The sequence below is a fragment of the Callorhinchus milii genome, unplaced genomic scaffold (assembly GCF_018977255.1).
Source record: "Callorhinchus milii isolate IMCB2004 unplaced genomic scaffold, IMCB_Cmil_1.0 Scaffold2, whole genome shotgun sequence".
NCBI classification, from domain to species: Eukaryota; Metazoa; Chordata; class Chondrichthyes; order Chimaeriformes; family Callorhinchidae; genus Callorhinchus; species Callorhinchus milii.
Window position 1 is genome coordinate 115,152,770 of NW_024704743.1, and position 16,834 is coordinate 115,169,603.

The 16,834-nt window shown below is 44.8% G+C and overlaps 1 protein-coding gene across 1 annotated transcript; it reads left to right on the top strand.

The window, feature by feature from the left end:
- The first annotated feature begins 3,049 nt into the window (after window positions 1-3,049).
- Window positions 3,050-16,546, top strand: ptp4a3a (protein tyrosine phosphatase 4A3a). The gene is made up of 5 exons (XM_007886812.2): window positions 3,050-3,485; window positions 7,438-7,530; window positions 12,535-12,665; window positions 13,161-13,235; window positions 14,181-16,546. The coding sequence occupies exons 1-5, from the start codon at window positions 3,381-3,383 to the stop codon at window positions 14,296-14,298; spliced, it is 522 nt and encodes a 173-aa protein (XP_007885003.1). The 5' UTR covers window positions 3,050-3,380; the 3' UTR covers window positions 14,299-16,546.
- The last annotated feature ends 288 nt before the right edge of the window (window positions 16,547-16,834 follow it).

Genomic DNA, 16,834 nt, shown 5'->3' on the forward strand with positions numbered 1-16,834 from the left:
AGCCAGGGGGGGGGCGGGGAAGTATTCTGGGGTGAAGATCAGCGCTCTGCACTGTACTTGGCTCCAGCCATGAGGTAAGTGAGAGGTTTTCAGCTGAAAGAAATTTCACATAGGAACAGATTTACCAATGCGATCAGCAGTCTATTTCAGCCCTGGGTCTGCTTAGTTCACAAGTGGGAAAATGAAGGTAGGATTTAGCAGTTTGATTCAAGCTATTTGTTCAAGCAGCCCTGTTGTTTACAACCCTGCCTTTCCAATAAGAGTCTGTGCACAAGCGTAGAGCTGGATTTTAGTGAAATGTCTACATTAATTTGGAAGGCGGTGGGGAGTGTGAAGAATTACCATAAGGTGGCAATCTATCAATTTGGCAGCCAAATAAGGACTTTGCTATATTCCAAATCTGCCGGCAAGTGTTTAGTTGTGTGTGCGGGGGGGAGGGGGGATATTATAATCCTTGCATTTGATATAGCGCCTTATCACCTTGTTGTTGTTATCACGTCATTGAGACGTCTCAAAGCGTTTCGCAGAATATACTGTAAAGTGAATTGACTGTATATTTTGTGGGTTGCAGGGGATAAGGGGTAGGAAATGCTTCATTTTTTAACGTTCCTGTACAGTGCAGTCCCTCCAGGCATTGGGGATGAAGCGTATGTGATTGCTCTGTTTTTAACAGCAGTTCAATGTTTACCCTCCAATGCTACTTGCAAGCATGTTCTTTCACTGATCAGATGTGAACGTGCCTCAGTCAGAAGATTATGGATTCAAGCCCCACGTCGGGACTTTTAGTGTCAGGGCTTGAATAGGCTGGCACTCCAATACAATACTGGAATGTGCTGCATTGTTGGAGGTATAGAGTAGATGCTGTGTATTTTGTAGGCAAAAGTGGCAGCCAATTTGCACATGGCAATGTTCCATAAACAGCCGTGAAGTGAATTAGCCATTAACAAGTCGCCAAATAATAGAGTAAATCTAGACCTGGGCAGACTGTGATTTTCTCGGGGAGGCGGAATGGTGGGGCTTTGATAAGAAAATCGAAATAGTAACTTCTTCCAGCACTTAGAATGTACTGAAGCCGCCGAGCTTACTGAACCAAATTAAGACCTGTACACCTTGCGCTCTTGGTCGGTAGCCATCTCTGTTGAGATTCTGTTTCTTTTGCTGTCGTATTCAACGCTTAATTGGTATCAGATGTCCTCATGTAAATATCAGCATGTGTGGAAGAGCAAAGCGTTAATTGCATTCTGTATATGTGTGTGTGTGTGTGGGATGTGAATAACTCATCACTCATTGTTGATCTCTTGTATTGACTTTAATAAGGTGTCAGTAATAGGTTGTTAAAACTTTGCAAAGACTTAAAGCAGGACTAGTTTCCTGTTAACGGACTATTACTGCTGCGGGGTGTGAGGTGATTGCTTTGATCAGACTTTTATGATGGATGACCTTTCTCCCTTAGCACAATCCTATCTCATATTTCTATAATTTAAATTATACTGACTGTAATATATTGATAGAAACTTTAACAACAACAACAACAACAAGATTCCATTTATAAAGCGCCTTTCACGTCAGGAGGACGTCCCAAGGCGCTGCACAGTTGGGTCATGACCCGAGCAGGGGGGAAATGGTCAGGGTGAGGGGAGGGAAGGGAGGGAGCGAGGAGGGGGAAGAGAGTCGAGAGGGGAGCTGAAGGCTCGGTCAAAGAGAAAGGTTTTGAGACCGGCCTTGAAGGAGGAAAGGGAGGAGGCGGCGAAGGCACTGGGGGATGGAGTTCCAGAGCCTGGGGGCTGAGAGGCTGAAGGCCCGGCCACCGATGGTAGGGCGGTTGGGGCAGGGGCCGTGGAGCAGACCGGAGCCAGAGGAACGGAGGGTACGGGCAGGTAGGTAGGGGGTTAGTAGGTCGGAGAGGTAGGAGAGAGCAAGGCCGTGGATGGCCTTATAGGTGAGGATGAGGATCTTGAAATCAATCCTCTGGGGGATGGGGAGCCAGTGGAGGTGAGCGAGGGTGGTAGTGATGTGGTCCCGAAGCCTGGTGCGGGACAGTACACGAGCTGCAGAGTTCTGAATGACCTGCAGCTTGTGGAGGGAGGTGGCGGGAAGGCCGACGAGGAGAGAGTTCCCATAGTCCAGCCTTGAGGTGACAAAGGCGTGAACCAGGGTTTCAGCAGCGTGAGGGATGAGGTAGTGCCGTAGTCTGGCGATGTTCCGGAGGTGATGGAAGGCGGTGCCAGTTGTGGTGCGGATGTGAGGGAGAAAGGACAGCTCAGGGTCGAACAAAACGCCGAGGTTCCTGACTGGCTTTGAGAGGTGGAGAGTGCAGCCTTGGATGCTGATGGTGTCAGCGCCTGAGGTGCGGAGGCGCTGACGTGAGCCAATCAGGAGGGCCTCGGTTTTTCGCACGTTGAGCTGAAGAAAGTTGTCTGTTTAACCTAGAGTGGAGTAGAGTAGAGCCCTCCCTTATGATGTGGTCCTTGGACTGAAAATGTGTGGTGTGTATAAAATCCCAACCCGCCTTATAACAGGGCACAATCAGCAGTCAGGTGGTGTCACTTGACCATGACCTGTGATGATGATGATAATAATAATAATAATAATATTCTTTACATTTGATAAAGTGCTTTATCATATAGTTGCGACATCTCAAAGCGCTTCACATGATCTAGTGCAAAGTGAATGGAACGCCTATTTGTGGGCAAAACGCGGTAGCCAATTCCGCACAGCAGTGGTGTCAAGCTATCAGTGCATATTTTTCTCTGTGTAGAGGGAAAAAAGGGAGTAGAGGGAATATTTTTTTAACTCCCTCTTTTTTCTTCTTTCAGTGCTTCAGCAGCTCCTTTCAACACACGTTTATGGAGTTTATGAGAAACAGCAGCGGCTACTGCCCAGCACAACATAGCATCACAGCAGACGATTAGATCCCTGAACACGAGCCTGAAGGCTGGAGCCTTGGGATAAGCCACGAGAGCCGCTTTCCTCGCAAGAGTAAGGGGAGGGAGAGAACTGACGTCTCCTTGGCCAACCATCCGCCCCCCCCCCCCCCCCCCCCCTCCATTGCTGTTTTAACTGCGATGCACATTCATGCAGGATAGCTGAATTTGCCGACCCCCTATAAAGCCGTTCATGGTTTGGGTGGGGTGGGCTGGGGGGGCAGAGAAAGTCGAGACGGCGAGAGAGGAACCGGGAGAAGAGAGACTGCAACGGAGAGTATTTTGTTCCCTTTCTCCGAGGAGCAACCTGTGGGTTTTTTGAAAGAGAAAAACAAAACATCGCATGAAGAGAGTTGCATGTGTGTTAGCTGGGAGAGGTTGGGGAAGCTTGTGTGACTGGCACTCATCTCCTGCCCTAGGAGGGCCGCCCGGTGGGGGGGTTTCCTGCACAGCACAATGGCTCGCATGAACCGCCCGGCACCTGTGGAAGTTTGCTACAAGCACATGAGGTTTCTCATCACTCACAACCCTACAAACGCCACCTTGAATGCCTTCATAGAGGTAAGTCGGAGAACGTTTAACAGGTGTCACTCACATCTGGTATTCTTTCCACTCAACTCCTGTTCACCCAACAAGCCAAGGCTCTAACAGGTAGGATGGTTCTTGCCGGACAATAATAATGCTAATCCTTGCATTTGATGTAGCGCTTTATCATGTTGAATTGACTCAAAGCACATCACAGACTTCTTCTATATAGTGTCATGATAGTGTATTTGGAAGCAAATCCTGCCACCAATTTGCGCACCCAAATTTTACTGCAAATGATCCCTTTTTCCCCCCGCTTGAGGGATTGTTGGCCAGGACACCAAGAGAAACTCTTTTCTCTTTTCTAATAGTGTCATCAATAGAATGGGAAAGCTGGAGGGAGGAACATGGAAACAGGAAGAGTCCATTGAGCCCATTCAAGTTTGCTCCACCAATTTGTTAGATCATGGCAGACCACTTTCCTGATTTTTTTTGCCCAGCGCAGGAAGGGAAGTAACAGCACTGGTTGTGGGAAGTAGAGTCAGGAAATGACTTCAGTGGCAACCTGGTGGCCTGGAAAGTCAGCCTTTTGTTAGTGGGAAGCTGGCTAGTTAGCGGCAGGAGCAGCTTCCTGTTAGTGCATGGGTCCACACAAGGCCCGTACTCTTAAGCAGACAACCACATACCCCACCCACACAAATACACACACACTCAACCAGGATGCCTTATTATGGGGCCACCCTCCCTGTAATTGAGTTTGAATACAGATGGTAGAATTTTCCATCAGGGTTTCCAGCATGTTGAGACATGTAGTTTCAAACATCTTAAAAACTGAGCTATTTTCCATAATTACTACACAGCCTACTACAGCGGAGGCTTAACATTGTTGGGTCTATTACAACCTGAAACTCTGTTTAATAGGCAGCCAGTCTGACAAGGGATTGAGGAATTTGTCAAATTATTTATTGTAGTCCTGAGATGATGAGCTGATCTGCTGATTGTCAATTGCATGCTGTTTCCACCCAAACCTCCGGCCACTCATTTATCTCTACTATGTTTTTTGGGGAGAAGAATGGGGAGCTCCAGAAGAGCAAAACTTCGAAGAGGGGTGGGAGGGGAGGAGGATTCGATTCAGTCTTAAGGGGCAATTTAGTCTTAATATTGAGAGTCACAACTGAGAAAGTGCTGGCTTTTCACTGCACTTTACGTAAATCGTGGGAATGTTTTGAAGAATCCGCCTGACATGATAATAGAGACTATATCAAATGTAAGAATTTTACACTGTACAGTAAATCCTGGGAAGCACTTTGAGGCATCCTCAAGATGTGAATGGTGCTACATAAGGATTATATTTCCACATTTGTGGTTGAGGTGATATATCATCACTAAAAAATCCACATGGTCAATTAAGAGCCACAGGAGGCTTGTGCTTAGTCAATCTAATCCTGATATCACAGGAATCTCTAGATTTGCTTGTCTCACCAAATGTACAATTTAAATGCCATTTCTCCTACACCACCCCCCTCTCCTAGCGAATCACGAAACATAAACTGTTAATCTGAGCTGCAGAGTGAAGCAAGGTGTCCGTATGACAGTAATACGAGATGTCCCAGAACAGGATATCACAGGGTCACAAGATTGGTCTGGATGAAGAACGTCCCTTCAACCCTCTGATCTCAGCACTCCAAAATACCAACGCTACCCATCCCCCTGTCCCAGCATCAAGTTCCTTTTTGACTCAATCAGTTCAATGTCCTGGTCTTCAACCATCCTTCCTAGTGGAGTGGAGTCCTGTAGCTCAGTGGTTAGAGCACTCGCTTTGCAAGTGAGAGACCTGAGTTCAATTCCAGGCAGAGGGCGAAACCTTGGGCAAGTTTCCTTACTCCACACAGAGCCTAATAATAATCCCTCCAAAGAATAAAACAATAATAAATTGGTCATTTTCAATCTACGACTGTTTGTGGGACATTCCTGTGCGTAATTGGCTGCCACGTTCGCCCACAAATATACAGTCAATTCACTTTACAGTGTGTTCTGTGAAGCACTTTGGGACGTCCTCCCGATGTGAAAAGCGCTATATCAAATGCAAGGATTATTATTATTATTATTAGTGACCCGGTCCAATCATTAATTACTCTCTAGGTAAAGAAATCCTGGTGTCTGTGTTGAAACTGCTCCTTGCAACTCCTTTGCAAGTCTGTGTCTGTGTCCTCTTATGGAGAAGGTCAACAACCATTTTAGCCAGGAAGCTGCCCGCAGGTGTAAACCAGTGAAAAGGGAGACCGGTGGAGCAGTGGGGCACGTCGGTGTGTGGAGGGGAGCACATGTAAACAAAATTCCGTTAGTGTCGGTGATGGTGTATTTTGCTGAGCTGAGGTGGAAAAGAGAAGTGTTTGGCAGGCTATTTATGGAGCAAACATTTAGACTGAAAGTGCTCCTCGCAGCCCTTCCAGGTTCCTTCAATTTCTCCTTCCCCTCCCTGACCATCTCCCCCACTTTAAACGTATCACTACATTATTGCTTCAAGAGAATACCAAATGAATATGCCACACATCCTATATTTGATTAATTCTTTCCTCCCCAATCACACGCTAACTTTGCTTCTCAGCCTCTTTTCACTGATGGTAACTTAGGGTAACTCCATGGTTCAAATGGTTGTTGACCTTTTCCATATACTGTTCTGGGACATCTTGTATTACAGTCACACGGTCACCTCGCTCCACTCTGCTTCTCACATTAACAGNTTTTTTTTATTTGCTGGGGACGACGAGGTTCAAATACAACATTGGTGAGGCAAACAAATCTACAGATTCTTGTGATATCAAGGTCACAAGAACAATCCTAAGATTGCTCTTAATTACCAAGTGGATTTTTAATGGCCACATACCACCTTGACTATAAATACACAAAGAGCATTTTGCCTGGCAAGTGAGAGGATCCGTATTCGATTCCTGGGCAGCGCGAAACTGTAGACAAGTTTACAAGTTTCTTTCCTCTGCACGCCTCCTGTTTACTTAGTAGTAAGTAGGAACCCAGTTGCTAGTCGACTGAAGGATCATTTTCCGGGGGGGTAATAATCCCTTCAAAAAGGCTAATAAAATAAATAAATAATTTGGTCACTCAATCCACAACTGTTTGTGGGACATTGCTGTGTACAATTGGCTGCCGTGTTTATTTATGCCACCTACACAGGGAGATTTCCCTCTATATGGAATATGCACTCGTCTGGTGGGACGCACCCTGATAACCTAATTCTAGAGAGTATTAGATACAGTTTGGCGAGAGCTGAGGCTTGTGCTTTGGGGTAACTGCTGAAGTCTAACCAGCCCAATCCGCATTTCTTGCCATTGAAAACATCTAGCAAGCTTCTCGCTGGTTGTCCAGCTAAAACCATCGTACCCATTCGGGCTTAGCCTTGCTTTTGCCAAAACAACAACAAAGTGAGTCCCTCACATGGGGTAGTGTCTTTGAGCGCTCAACAAGAAATTAATAAGTAGTCCAAAGTTTGGGTGGGATATTGTGTAGTTGTTAACCAATAAATTAACTCAGGACCTTCAATGGCACTTTGTCTGAGTTGGTGTTTTTTCCACTGTCCTATTGTTCACTCCTGTCCACACACACACACACACACTATTTTCTCTGTGGAAAAGAAGCTTAATTCTCTACTTTTCTCGTGGCTTCTGGGATTTGTGTGCATTCATGGCCTATTAAATCTCTTCATGGTCTCACCCCACCCAATCTCAGTGACGTTCTCAAACCCTAGTCACTCCTTTTGCTCAGTGAGCACCATCCTGCTTCATGCTTTGTGTTCCCTGCCCTGTTCATCCCACCATTGGCGAGCAAGCTTTCAATCTCTTACCCCTGCTCTCAGCTCCCTCCGACTCTCTCACTCACCTCATTGAAGGTCCATCTCATGAGCCACCTTTAAGTAGTCTCCATAGTTTGTGCATCTACCCAACCCGTCTCATTCTGCTTGTGTCTCTTTCAGGAACTGAAGAAGTACAGTGTGACCACTGTGGTGAGAGTGTGCGAGGTCACGTATGACAAGAGCCCGCTGGAGAAGGATGGCATTGCAGTAATGGTGAGCAATCGCATTAAGACAACAACTTTTAGTTCCTCCCTTAGCTGGACATGTAACGAGAAAGCTTGCCAGACATCGATATCAATGGCAAGCTATGCGGTTTTAGCTGGTTGGACTCCAGCAGTTACCCCAACGCACACTCTGGGGTCCCCAAGCCTTGGCTCATGCCAACCTGTGCCTAATACTTTCCGGAATTAGGTAAGCAGAATGCGTCCCTCCAGGGAGAGAGAGAGTGCGCATTCCATTCCGACAATCTATCTCTGGGATTTCCGTGTGTAGGTGGGATGCATGGAATTCTCAGTTTGGTTTGGATAATCTGAAGCATAGTGATGGCTGAATAAAAAAAAATATAGTTCTTCCCTTGCAGCCAACCACCTAGCTTTTCCCTCCTAGCTTTTGTTCAGTCGAAGCAAACAGGAAAGGTCAGTCATCATGAGCATCGTCGCATCCCCAAAGGAGCATTACTACTCATAATACTATTCTTTACATTTGAAACAGCATCTTTTATGTCAGGAGGTAGTCTCCAAACGCTTCTCAGGATATAATATACTGTGAAGTGCAGTCACTCTGTTTTGTAGCATTGCTGGAGGTCGGGGTAACCTTGCTGTTTTATCTTGTTTACCAGGAAGTGAGCGAGGAAAAAGGGCACTTCTGTGTAAGAATATATAAGTATTCTTTTTGTTTCCATTCTCAGTCTTTCTCTCCTCCACCGTCCTCCCCTTTCAGGCAGATGAAGCTCCCTCTTCAGCGATAGAGGATTTTATGTTGTTTTGCATTTAGTGCTTTCGGGGATACAAGACAATGGGGGAATAAATATAGGATTGCCACAAACAGCTTTAATAGAGTTTAGGAGGAACTTCTTTGTGCAAAGGGTGGCACGTTGCCGTGGCCTTAACTACCCCTTTCTGCAAATTAATTTGTGTCAGGAGATATATCCTGGGTTCTTCACAAACTCAGACCTACGACTCCTAAGTACAGGGGGATCAGAGAAGAGAACATTGAAGGACCATACTCCCAACAACATACCCTCCCCCTCCCACACTTTGCTGCGTCCAACATGGACCTCTGATGGACCTCAATACCTTTACCCCCTCTTTCTCGTTCCTTCAGTTTCTAAGCCACATTCCATGTCTTACCCTTGATATCCAGTAACATCAACACAACTTGCATTTATAAAGCGGTGTCTCAGAGCGCTTAAGAGCCAGGGGGAGGGGGAAGGTGACCGCAGGCATGGTTGAAAATGAAGGTTTTCAGGTGTTATTTGAAAACAGTGAAGGAAGAGGCAAGGTGAAGAGATTGAGGGAGAGAGTTCCAAAGTTTCAGGGTTTTAGTGGCTGAAAGCACATTCTCCACTGATACAAATGTCAGATCATCTGTTTAGTCAAGTGATAATTCTGTTCTTGCACTCTCTCTTTCTCTCTGGATTGTCTGTGAATCAACCCCTGAGCACATTGGAACCAGGTTTCTCTGTAGCCTAGACAACTGATCCCATTGAGGAGATAAAACTGCACAAAAAAAGATGATAGTCACTAACTGTTCAAATCCATAAGTAAAATTAATCTAGTACTAACTTTCAGGTATTTTATTTTTCTCTCACTGTCATGTCTATTGGAGAACACTGACTTAACAACCAACCTTCTAGGTTCAACCAATAAATGTCTTCCAACCAACGTTTAGAATGCATGTTAGCATTCATTTAGACAATAAGCAAGCTGTCAGATGCTTGAACTGATGGACCTTGTTTGCAATGTTTTGATTGCTGTTCAAACAGCATTCATGTCAGATGTTCACATTTGAACATCTCTGTGAGTAATTTCCGCCACCACCTCCATCAGTGCATATAGTAGGGAAGTTTTTTAATCACACTTTTTCCACTTATCTGGTTCCAAATGATGTAATCAAACATTTTCTTCCATAACTTTCCTCGTTAAATTACATAGCTCTTGTGCCAAGCTCAATAGGTCAGATTACAGCTATGTTGTTTGGCTTCTGTTTTGCTTCAAAGCTGTAATCATGTTTATTTCCAACTGTTTAATGGATTTGTACCCAGGAAATTTACGCAACTTTATACGATTATAAGTAAGTGAATACATTGTGCTAGGAAGTTACCGTAATTTGCCTTTGGCTGAACAAGAAAGACGATTCAGGGTAATTGTACATTCAGTTTTGTCTTTTAGGTGTGGTTCAAACAACCATCCAGATATAATTGCTCCTCCCATATCTAACAATAGATCACAAGAGAACTTTGGATGAGGAAAGCCTTTAGCCCATTTGATCTCATCTTTGCAGGGCGTCATCCCTACTTTTTTTTTCCATTAATACATTAAACAAAAGGTTTCTTAAATGAGTCTGATGTCCCAGCCTCAACCACCCTTTCCTGCAAATTAATTTATGTCGGGAAATATTTCCAGGCCCCTTCGCAAACTCAGACCTACGTATACTACGGACAGGAGGGATCACAGTTGGAACCTTGAGGATTGAGTTCGAGATCCTCGTTCTCACTTTTAAATCCCTGTCTGTGACTTTCTAAATCTCTACCAACCCATCCACTCACTCCGCTTGGCGAGTCCTGACCTGGTGTACGTCCCCTGTCCTGCCCACCCCACCATCGGCGGTTGGGACTTCAGCTGTTCTGCCCCCACTCCCTGTAACCCCATCCTGGAGTCCCTTCATCTCGCCCCTTCTTCCGCATCCTTCAAGGCCCATTTCAAGACTTCCACTTTGACAACATCTTTAATCACCTTCCCAGATCCAACCCCCATCTTGGATGCAAACCCTCAACTATCCAGCGCCTTGGGACATGCTGCTGACCAGGAAAACGCGATATAAATGCAATGTGGGACACTGCTGTGCACAATTGGCTGCCGTGTTTTGCCCACAAAATATCTAATAATAATCCTTGCATTTGATATAGCGCCTTATCACGTCTTCGAGAGTCTTCACTATACCCAGTTATGTAGTGCTTTGAGGAGTTTCATTGTACTGACGCTTTGAATTGCTTTGGACTGTGCAGTACTAAGTAACTAAAGTCCTCCAGGCAGAAGTTTATACAGGCAAGCACAATTAATAATAATCTTTGCATTTGATATATCGCCTTATCGCATCTTCTAGACGTCTTAAAGTGCTTCACAGAATATACTGTAAAGTGAATTGACTGCGTATTTTGTCGGCGAAACCCAGCAGCCAATTGCTCACAGCAGCATCCCACAAACCATCGTGAATTGAGTGAACAATTTATTTATTATTTTTTTGAAGGAATTATTACCCCCGGAAAAGCGATCTGCCAATCGACTAACAGAGTTCTTAATTACTGATGGGTAAACAGTGGCGTGTGGAGTAAGAAAACTTGCCCAACGTTTCGCCCTGGCGGGAATCAAGCCCAGATCTCTCGCTTGCAAGGCGAGTGCTCTAACCACTGAGCTACAGGACTCCACAAAGTCAATTCACTTTACGTTTTATTCTGGGAAGCGCTTTGAGGCTTCTCAAAGACATGATAAGATGCTATAATCAAATGCAAGGATTATTAAATTGTGTTCAAATCCATTCACTCCCTAGCACCTCTCTACCTCTCCAATCTCCTCACTCCCCAATCCACCTCCGGGCACCTCTGCTCGCCTGGCACCTGCCTGCCAACATGCACAATCCATGCTTGAGTATTGGCTACTTGAGCAATTTGCCAGAGTGTGCCTCTTACCTCAATGGAAGGTAAAAATGTCCTACTAATGTTTTCAGGAAAGGAGGGGAACTTAGAAAGAAAATAACTTGGCAAAGAGAAAGGAAAAGGTGAAATTGCAATTTGAATTCATAACCTGTGCGGGAAAGATTGTTTTTCACCAGAAACATTGTTTACGCTTCTAATAAATACCAGACACAATCCAGACGTGAGATTAACTTGCTGCTGTTGTGGTGCTAATTCATTCGTCCTGTGATTTCACAAACTGAAACATTTCAGTGTAATATTTTATACAGTCTTCACTAGAGTATGAATAGCTACTGATGGACCAAGAAGTATGTAGTCTATTCAAACTCCTATAGTCTCGGCTGACATTCCAGTGCAGTGCTGGAGAGAGAGCGCCATTGGAGGTACCAGGGTATGGAAGAGTCATTAAACCAAGGTCCCTATCTGCTCATTCAGGTGGACGTTTATACCGAAAAGTGAAGACAGTTTCTCCTGGGATCTTGGACAACAATCCCCCAATAAAATTATTTATTGCTTCATGGCTGTTTGTGCAACATTGCTGTGTGCAAATTAGTGGCCACTTTTCCCCCCAAAGCACACAGTCACTGCACTGCACCTTCCAATATATCCTACGAAGTGCTTTGAAATGTCCCCCTGATGTGAGAGGCACTATATCAAATGTAAGGATTATTTTAACTAAACCTTGGCTAGTGACTGATATTACTGGACTAAAGCTTGGTTAATTGTATTAAATGACAGTTACTAGACAAGACCTTGGTTAGTGATAAACAAATGCCACAAACATTCAAATGCAGAGAGGAACTGATGGTGTACGCACACATTTCTGATCAGCGATCAGAAGACACGGGGGCAGTCCATCCACAATAGAAAACGGTGCAACAGATCTGAAATCTGAATTTGACTTTGGCATGGCTTTGGGTAAAATAGCCTAGAAAATGGTTGTCATGATTGGAGGAGTTTGAGACATGTCCCCAAACGGTACTATGTAAATAGAAACTATTATATTTTATGATCAGAATGTATTTTGTTCTATTTCCTCCACTCTCCCCAAACCACATAAAGAGTGTGGGACTGAGTGTGTTTTTAGATTAATGTTTAGTTCATGTGTGTTTAGATTAGAACCTAGTTAAAAGGTAATTTGCTTTTAGGTCACCTCGGGTATGCAGATGTCTTAAAAGTTTCACAATGTTCGTTTTGTAAGCAGAAGCTGTATTTGTTGTGATACTCCTTGACAGATAGTTGTCAACACTTCTCTTTATTGCACTGCAAAATATGTTTTGTGTTTTTCTACGAATTTTTTGAAGGATTGGCCTTTCGACGATGGTGCTCCACCTCCAACCAAAGTAGTGGATGATTGGCTCAGTTTGCTTAAGACTAAGTTTTGTGAAGACCCCGGTAGCTGCGTGGCTGTCCACTGCGTCGCTGGCCTTGGACGGTAAGTGTACAGAACACTCTTAACATTTAGAACATGTTTGCTTCTCTCACAGTATCTCTGCAACCTCCTGCAACCCTGCCCCCCCTCATCCCACCCCCATCCCGGTCATTCTGCAGAAGTGCTTCTCATTTCTTTTCCCGATCCGCATTTACCTATTTCAACATCCTTGGCTCATTTGCTTATTTCGGCAAACAGGTTCTCAGCTCTATCCGCCCTTCCATCGGTGGGCGTACTTCCATTGCTCTCCTCGTTCAAAGCACATCTCGAAACGTACCTCTTTTCATCATATTTCTCCTCCTCATTCCCCTCGGTTCCCACCCCAGCTTGTCCTGCATTGTCGAGCATTTTGAGGTGTTCTCCTGACATGAAAGGTGTAACGTGTATATTGTATTTGGTGGGTGGGGTTTGGACTATTTTTCACTGTGGAGAGGCTGAGCAATGTTTCATGGAATTTCAGTACTTAGGTCTGTCTTGTTCTTTGTTTAAAACCCTTAGGGCTCCAGTACTGGTAGCACTTGCTCTCATTGAAAGTGGAATGAAGTATGAAGATGCCATTCAGTTCATCAGACAGTAAGTCGCCATTTCATCCCCATCATCTGTTGTGCAACCCAAAGTGATTGTTGAGCTTGCCGCTCGACCGTGAGCAACCAAACTTGGGATCTGTTTACGCGACTCAATTGCAAGAATTTTTTGCCAAGGGGCAAACAGCCTAACTTACCACAAGAGCCGAGGAGAACAAATTATGCAATTAATCACCACCTGAACCATGTGTACAGAGGAATCACGGGTGATTATGTAATTAATAGTAATCCTTTCATTTTATACAGCACCTAAAACATCAGAACATCTCCAAGCGCTTCACAGCCAATTTGTCGACATCCAGGTTTTTCCCGGTGTCCCGCCCAACAATTACCCCAGATAAAAGTTTGTCCTTCATTTCACGGCTGTTTGTGGGACATTGCTGTGCCCAAACTGGCTACCATGGAATACACTTTACGGTAAAACCTGTGAAGCGCTTTGAGACATCTCCTGACGTGAAAGGTGCTATACCAAATGCGAGGATTATAAAAATATTTTAACATGAAAGATTTATCTTACTTTGATGTAGCATCATATCTTCAGTACCATGGCTGGCTCCATGTTTGACTCGGTGCTTAAAAATTGGTCAGATCTAACCGTAGAGCCAGTCCCAGTGTAATGGTGAGGATAAGTGTAATTTGGAGGTGGCAAATACATTGGTTAGGGGAGGGGGGTGGGGGGAGACCTCAATGGTCTGTAGAGTGTAGTTGTGTATCTTTTGAAACTAATGTTGGTGCAATTGTTGCTCATTTATAAGGAGGAGGGGAAGGAAAAACTTAATTTTCATTTTTATTGCTTTTTCTTTTCTCCATCCCTCCCATCCCTTTGTTGTTGTTTTCCCACTATCACTACACTGTTGTCATCCTCCCACCACCCCTCTTCCCCCCCCACCCCACCCCATCCCTTCATCTGCCCGCCCTCGTCACATCGACCCAGGAAACGCCGAGGGGCTATCAACAGCAAGCAGCTCTCCTACCTGGAAAAGTACCGGCCAAAGATGAGACTTCGGTTCAAGAACCCACACCATCACAAGAACAAATGCTCTGTTATGTGAACCGTGGACACTTTTCAGCCCAAGAGTAGTTTACAGCGATATTTTTTAAAGGAAAAACAAATAAAGAGATTGCCATTGGATTTCCTGCCTTCAAAATCCAATCAGATGATTTTTTTTGTTTTAGTAACTTGAATATTTATTTATACTCGGATCATTGATCCAGAATGAAAGTCGGTGGAAATACTCGGGCCTGGGTTTAAACTCGGGACTGACTGACTGACTGTGCTGCACAAGCTCAGACTCCTGCAATATTGCCTTTTTTTGTGCTCGCAAAAGCCTCTGATTTTAAGCATTGTTCCTCCAGGAGATTGCGTGGTGAACTAAGCAACATTTAATCACACAAAAAACACAAACTTGTAAATAGGATGGAAATCGATTAGATTAAATAATGTCTCCGAGTTAGTGGTCCACTGGTGGAGAATATTGAATGTGAAGGTTCGTTTCTCAAGGTAGGTGGGGTTGGGAGGGGGGTGAGTAGTAAATGTGGCAAAGATCGTCACTTGAATTAGCTGCTTCCAAACTGGGGTGGAGGGGAGAGACTGTTGTGTGCAACGAGTAGCTCAGAGACCTGAGCCTCTGAGTTCTGTAACTTTTCCACCTTTGGACTTGCCAGCACTTTTACCAGCACTGCTATCTTGTGCAATGTATACACGTCCACTTTAAAATCACTTGTTAGCCCTGCAAGCCAGGCCATAAAATGGGTAAACTATGCCATTACAGGCATTAGCTGGTTAAATGCCAGCAGTTATCCAAATGCAAACTCTGGCGTCCCCAAGCCTTGGCTCTTGCCAACCTGTGTGTGTGTGTGTGTGTGTGTAATACTCCCCCAAATTAGGTAACTGGGGGGAGAGAGCACATTAATTCCAAATGCAGGGAAAATTCACGTGTAGGTGTCCTACATATGTAGAACTGTGTTTGGTTTGGATAGTTATAAGCATGATGATAGGTTTCTGCACGTGTCTGATACCCAGCTGACACCCCACAAACAGGGTAAAAACAAACAGAATCTGCTAGAGGCCTTGCATCTTTTTTTCTTTCAGAAGGGGAGTTGGGGAGCGGTGGGGGGAGAGAGATGTCGTGCAACCAAGACATTTCCCGTTGATATTGAATGCTCTGGTTGTTTCTGTGGTATTGATCTGTGAGCTTCATTCACTCAAGCTGATCTGACCATAAAGTTACCGAGCATTTATTGTATCGGGCAAGAAAAGTAGTTCTGCTTCTGACCATTTCAGGCATCGGGTGAATTGTTTTTAATGTTGGGGCTTAGGGAGCCAACTCTCTACTGTTCACAGGCTGTCAGCAGAGGTGTACGAGCCTCGACAGTGTTTTGTTACAGATGATGGTTTGCACACAAAGTAGCCATCTATTTCAGCCTGGCTCATTCAGGAGCGCTCTCGCCTCTATAAATCAGATTGTTGCGGGTTCAAGCCCCACATCAGGACTTGGAGTTCACAGTTCAGGCTGGCGCTCCAATGCAGTGCTGGGGACGTGTTGCATTGTCGGAGGTGAGGCCCTTCAGATAAGCGTTAAAACTGACGTTCCACCTGCCTGTGCAGATTAAAGATTTCACGGGAAGAGAAGGGAGTTTCACCCAGTGTCCTGGCCAACAATTCCTCAGATTAAAATTGGTTAATCGTTTCACAGGTGTTCGTGGGACAGTGCAACAAGATGCACACTTCCTAGTAAAATTCTGTGAAGCGTTTTGAGACGTTTCAACATGATGAGGCAATAGCTTTATCAAATGAAAGGATTATTACAATGGGGTTATTATATCACTCCTTCCACACTTCCCCGCCTCAGAGTAGAGTGGATAAATAGTTAGAAGGTCTTTGTCAAATTCAGTAACCAGCACAATCTGACCGCTCTCACTTTTTGACATCATTTGATGACTTTCATGTGAATCTATTCGGGACGTGCCAGGTTCTGAAGTGGAGCACGGCCTTTCTCTTGAGGTGCCTGCAGGCGACTGAAATGGATGTGAGCCTTCTCCACTCTTATCGTGGTTTGATTTATTAAGGAAATAAAGCAAAAACTTTTAATAGTTGCAACGGAAAAAAAAACGTTTTAAATACCATCATAATATGCACAGCAGAAATGCAGTACGTACAGGCTGTGAGCAATTGTGTAGCTTGTTCACTGTTTGTGTACATATCGGTCTGGTTTGATTTGACTTTTTTTTGATTACTCCACGGTCGACTTAGTTTGATTTTGTTTTTCTTTAAATTAAAGGGAAAAGTTACACAAGCGATCCATGGGTTTTATTCAGTGTTTAATCTTCTCAGCAATGGAAGCTCACTGCTTGCCTGGCCCAGCATTGGCGGTTTCAGGGCTTGCTCCACCGCCTCACCCCTCAGGCTGCCGAAACCCTCACCCACGCATTCGTCACCTCAAGGCTCGATTATGGAAATTCCCTCCTCATTGGCCGTCTCTTCACAAGCTGCAGATCATCCAGACCTGCTGACTCCTTACCAACCTGCCCGCTCCCTCCGTTCAGCGGGTTCCGGCCTGCTCCTTGTTTCCCGCCCTACCATCGGTG